Source organism: Strongylocentrotus purpuratus, unplaced genomic scaffold (assembly GCF_000002235.5).
Source record: "Strongylocentrotus purpuratus isolate Spur 01 unplaced genomic scaffold, Spur_5.0 spur5_scaffold_21, whole genome shotgun sequence".
NCBI classification, from domain to species: Eukaryota; Metazoa; Echinodermata; class Echinoidea; order Camarodonta; family Strongylocentrotidae; genus Strongylocentrotus; species Strongylocentrotus purpuratus.
Genome location: NW_022145607.1, coordinates 8,107,761 through 8,113,372, shown reverse-complemented (window position 1 = coordinate 8,113,372; position 5,612 = coordinate 8,107,761). Strand labels below are relative to the sequence as shown.

Below are 5,612 nucleotides of genomic sequence, written 5' to 3'. Positions count from 1 at the left end.
CACTTTCGACATACATTTTGCCTTATTATCACTTAAACTTGTGTGGCTTAAAATCATCCTTGGACTTGCCTGCGAATGATGTTGTTGTTTTTTTGGATAAAAGCTGAAGTGAAATGATTTTTGACCTAGCAATCATGAATAGTACAAATTATTGTTATAATACAAGATAATGATTCTTTTTGCGGTATAATCTTAATTCAACAAAAAGGAATAAATCGACAGAAATGAACAATAAAGATCCGGACATGATAGCGAGGCCTACATGTGTTATTACATTGAAACATTGACCTTTCACCCAACCCTACGCATTTTTTACAAAAAGGGATGCGATTAATTTTGGCTTCTGTGGGGCACAGCTGTGAGGTTGATATCAAACTAGTTCCACGCTGTTCTTTCATCTCGAAGGGTATGTTGGGATAGGCACCGGAAGTCGCGTATATCATATTTGCGTATATGACTCTACTCGGGGGCACGTATCTAAATTTGGACTCGTGTATATAAGCTGTGGTGTAATACTGTCATTGTGTTAGAATATCGTTACAGACTTTCAAATTATACCAAAATCATTTGTTTATGCTGGCTGTAGTACTAGCCTATATGAATTACAAATTTAGTTCTATCATGAATTCAAATAGTATACGTGTATGCAAGTTTCATCACCAATTGCAATTGCGTATTTAATTGACAAATGACTGGTTATTGAATAACGAATTAAAACAAGCAATATCTTCACAACATGTATGATGAATGTTAGCAGTAGTTTACCACGTACCTTTCATACATTTTCGTTTGTATTGCCCTTCATTTTTAGTATTAAATCTATGTAAATTGACATGGCAGTGTAACATTTAAAAATACTCAATGTCTAATGCCTTTCATTCTAGTAATAACTCTCTAATACATTTCTTAAAATTGAAACTAAAAAGACGTAACTAAAGCTCAAGTGAAGCGCATGAATAAATCTGTCATGCTTCTATACCATATATAATATAAAAACACAATTAATATCACAATCACATTATGATACCTACCCTCAAGAATGAGTTTCCACTTTGTATCAGTCAAAGCATTTGTCATAGTTTTCTTAACAATTTTCAATTCTTTGGCACTTGTATTTATAAAGCATCACAATGCGAGAAGGCACTTTTTCGAGGCACTTTTTTCGAGAAGACACAGCCTGCGTGACATTGCATGTATCGGGTTCCCGCCGTGTCTTCACACATAATTATCCTCAGCATTGTTTTAATTTTTTCTTACAAAATTTATCATGCATCGGATGAATTATCACTTCGTGGATATCCAAAGGTCTTGAATTCCACAGTGCTGGCATCGCTTCCCTGTTCATCCTTAACCGATCCCGACACCGTAGAAACATCGCTTCTGTCGCTCCTCGAATCTTTCACGACGTCATTCGACTTCTGCTTCATTTCAAACGACAGAGTAATGTCGACAGTTGGAATCTCTTTGTTCGTAGGTTTGACTTCATCACCCGATAATGAAATCACCGAAGACGATTTCACTATGTCGTTCGTGGGTCTTGCTATCTTGGAGGATGTTATAGTCGATGGTGCGATTATGACTGGGAACGGCGTGGCTGATTTCTCAATGTCGGTGTCGTTCGTGTGCTCCATATCCTTGTTTCGTTTCGAGGCGAAACATACGGGACCGGTGACGAGGAGGAGCACGACGAGGAGAATGGTGAGGAGAACCTCGGCAATCATCACGAAGATGAAGATGAAGTCTGATGATGTGAGATCGCTTGGTGGAATGATTGTCCGATTGATGTTTTGACTGACAGGATCGGGATCGTAGGTGTAGTCCAGGTTAGGATGGTCTAGGAAAGGATCACCGCCATCCATTATCGTCGTGTCGCCTTCGTCAGCCAAACCAGACGATGATGAAGATGATGATGAGGACGATGATGATGATGATGATGATGACGTCATTTCAGCCATAATGTTTGCTGCGTCCGCCATGGATGATGGTGGTATCAGCTGAAATGCAATAGTCAGGTTTCCAACTGATAAACCATTTTGTGTCACCATCGTTTCATTTCCATTAGCATTGTTACCTTGTTCTAGACCCGTCCCATTTGTAGCGTCAGAATACCCTGTATCATATGCTCCATTTGAAAAGTTCTGGTTGTTACCCGAATCCATTGTAAGACTATTGTTAAACTCTGCAATGGGCGTCACCGTGGCAGGTGAGTCTGTTGTTGCGTTACCACTATCAAATTTTGTCACAGGTGAATTTGTTGAATTAATTGAATCGCTAGAATTCGTCATTGATTCCGGTCCAAACGGGATGACTATAGCTGGTTGACGTGGTTCCCAGAGAATAGAAGAATCGACGGATCTTACTTTGAGGTACAGTTCTCGTTTGGGAGTGGCCAGCGAGAGAGGTGGAATAAAACACGATACCTTGAGACCGTTGTCTTCGGAGATGACACGGTGGATGATTAGTTCATCTCCATGGTGTGAGAGACGGAATCGAGATGGGGCAATGGTGGGGACAATATTCCAAGTAAAAGCCTGAAGTCGTGGCTCTGCTGTCTTGGGCCCTTTGGCAGGACAATGGAACCGTACCTCCTGTCCTTCATCCACTGTAGACATTGATCGCTTGCGGAGGATGAGATTAGAGTACGGTTTGACGTGGAGCGGGTCAATGGTGCAGGAATCGCGAAAGGTTCCCCAGTCCGTACCGTTATGATGATCATACTCCACTGAGCATTCAAACACTGCCCCTTTATCATGGATGGACACCTGGAACAGGTGCATCAGCTCCGGGAAATACTTCCCAGTCCCGAATTGGATACCTTCGAATCTTGTCCTGGACACCACCATGTTTCCATTCTTTGTCCAGTTCATGCTGATCTTGGAATTGGAATGTCCTGCACCATCGAGCTTACATCCCAGCCGAAAGTGGACCCCGGCGTGTAGGTGTCCAGGATTCGGGTCTCCAATACACCTTAAAGCCGGCCGCGGCATCGGCGTGATGACAGTCACTGTAGCCACCTGAGATCGACGCCAGCGTCGATAGTTCAGCTCCCCGAATTCGACCACCGTGCAGATGTAATCGCCGGCATCAGCCTCCGTTATGTTTGTGACGAGGAGGTCGTACTGGAGATTGCCTTCGGTCTGTTCGCCGACGACCACCAGCTTGCCTTCCTCCGATGAGAACGACTGCGTCCCACTTGTCAGGAAAGACGACGTTGGATTTAGCTTCATCCATGCTACGGCTTGGTTGCCGCCGAGATGGGACACCGAACAGGTCAGAAGAGCCGACTCCCCGAGAAAAGCAGTAACATTTAAAGGTTCCTTTGTGAAAAGGGGTAGTTCCTGGTTATAACCATAATGCTGAGTCAAAACACCACTCACCAAAGTACAAAGGACTACAATCAAACCGCACTTTTGAGACATGTTTGCAAAATATTTATATTTCCCGTTCAGGAACACTTCAATAAGGCACAACAGATTGAAAGTGAAGTACAAAAGCACGAGTCCACGTTTCTGATCAGTGAAAACAGGTATGTGTCATGTTCTCTTGCCTCTAGCTTGCACACGTCTGCCCCGAGTGATGTCCTTGTGCTCGAATGACGAGCGCTACGGTGTGTGCCGGGTTACAAACGGGGTAGACGGCTTCACGCTGATGAAGAAAAAAATGAGTGTGCGTGCGAACACGCAAGGCATATCCTTGGGCTGTGCCAGAGAATATTGAGCGCTTCATGGCAAAATGTTAGTGGTACTTAATATAAATAATATAAGTTCTCGAGACGAAATTGGGACTAATCACTAATCTCTTTTCTCTTGTCTCACTACTGCTCTCTCTCTCTCTCTCTCTCTCTCTCATTCAATTGCTCTGTATCTTGCTATTTATTACTCAATCATAGTCATACATTAATATAGAATTATATCATTACACGAACTGAAAAGACATCCATAAGATATGAATCGGTTTGAAATATGATAGAGAGGCCAATCATTTCTTTAAAAATTGTTATAATTACGTGTCGCATGAACCTTAGGGTTAATAGCCTATAACTTTACAATATCTTTGATGAATATGTCTTTTAAAATTGTAGAAATGTGCTCATATGTTTAGCCTCATACATGGAATGACTTGTATTACCAAAGGGCAGTGTGTGCTAGATCATGAGCGGGAAAATTAAAATATGTAATAATAAGAATTATAATAATAATGCATTTGTTATAAGTGCCTTTTCGTAAGATACAAGCACATAAACAAATAAATCATTAAAAATCAATTAAAGAGAGAGAGAACATGATCATAAAAAGATTACATTAATTACAACACAAAGAGGAATATTAAAACAAATTCAAAAAGATGTGTTTTCTGACACTTTTTAAAAGCTTTTGGAGTATGGCAATTCTTTGGTTTTTTCAAGGTGAATCCTTTCCTTTCTTTTCTCCATCATTGAAAAAACGTACAACATTTGTTATTGTTTATCCCGATGGCTTTTTTGTTCCGTTTTCTATCAATTAAATATTTCATGGTCGAGGTGACTTACTGTTAAAAATGGGAAATGATGCACTATATAGAACGTGTTCCAATGTGTGTATTAATATGTTCTCCAGGATATGACTTGGTGTTGCTCTCTTCAGATTCAATATTTGGCCTAGGAAGAAATTAGGCACTATAAATCGAATTCATTCCCATATATACATATTGCAGATGCATAAACATCGATCATTTGATTTTACTCAAGTACCGGTATTTGACAAAACATATCTTCATTTCCGGCCTTTTATATTGACATATCTTTGAGTCATTTTTTAGACAAACTCAAGTTACTTTAAACCAGCATCCAGTTTATTTAAGTATCCTAGATTAATTATGGAAGAGTTTTTTTTTATTGCAAGTATTCACATCTTATTCTCACTAATAATGAACTAAATGATTATCACTCCCATAACATCACTAACCCATTGCATACTAGAACCTGGTGACCCCTGTATAAATCCTATGGTAATAAGATAATTCAGAAGTCAATGGATTAACACGATTGAAGATAAAGTTTTTAGAAACATTGTACATAACTTGTAACGGCCAGTTACTATAATTAGCACAAATGAAGCCGTTTCCTACGATGTCGATCGGGGTACGTCCAGGCGGTGTATCTGGTCACAACTGTTTTCTTGCGCCTCAGTAATTACAAACTTCCCTTTCACATCAGCTCTAATTGAAGACTGTGCCTAATGGGGGTTTAATAACCCGTAATCGAATACTTTCTACAAATCGTTTAGGGAAGGGCTAGAGAATGTCCTTAAAAAACTTGCATAGGGTTTCTTGAAATGTTAGAGTTTTGGGAACAGCCCTTCTTGTGTTATTATTTAGGATGTTATGTTTAACATGAATGGGTGAGAGTGCATGTGATTTTACGGATGTATCGAATGTTGCAATAGGATTTACCCAGTATGAGGGCTGAATAACTGTCAAAGTAAAAACAAATAGTATATTTAAAGAGTATAGTATAGATACAGAAGGTCATAATTATTACATAATTGTCCAACTGAGAGAGAGAGAAAGAAAATGGAAAAAATAAAGACATAAATCCTACAGATTGTAGATACAAGGGGTATACATGGATATTG

At 39.8% G+C, this 5,612-nt stretch overlaps 1 protein-coding gene across 1 annotated transcript; it reads right to left on the bottom strand.

Annotated features, from left to right (window-relative positions):
• Nucleotides 1-1,259: 1,259 nt before the first annotated feature.
• Nucleotides 1,260-3,612, bottom strand: LOC105439488. Its single transcript, XM_011668546.2, has one exon. It carries the CDS (start codon nt 3,417-3,419, stop codon nt 1,266-1,268), a length of 2,154 nt encoding a protein of 717 aa, XP_011666848.1. The 5' UTR covers nt 3,420-3,612; the 3' UTR covers nt 1,260-1,265.
• Between the last annotated feature and the right edge of the window lie 2,000 nt (nt 3,613-5,612).

Excerpts from the sequence above, each read along its gene's own strand:
- LOC105439488 (XM_011668546.2), bottom strand. The coding sequence starts at position 3,419 with ATGTCTCAAAAGTGCGGTTTGATTGTAGTCCTTTGTACTTTGGTGAGT.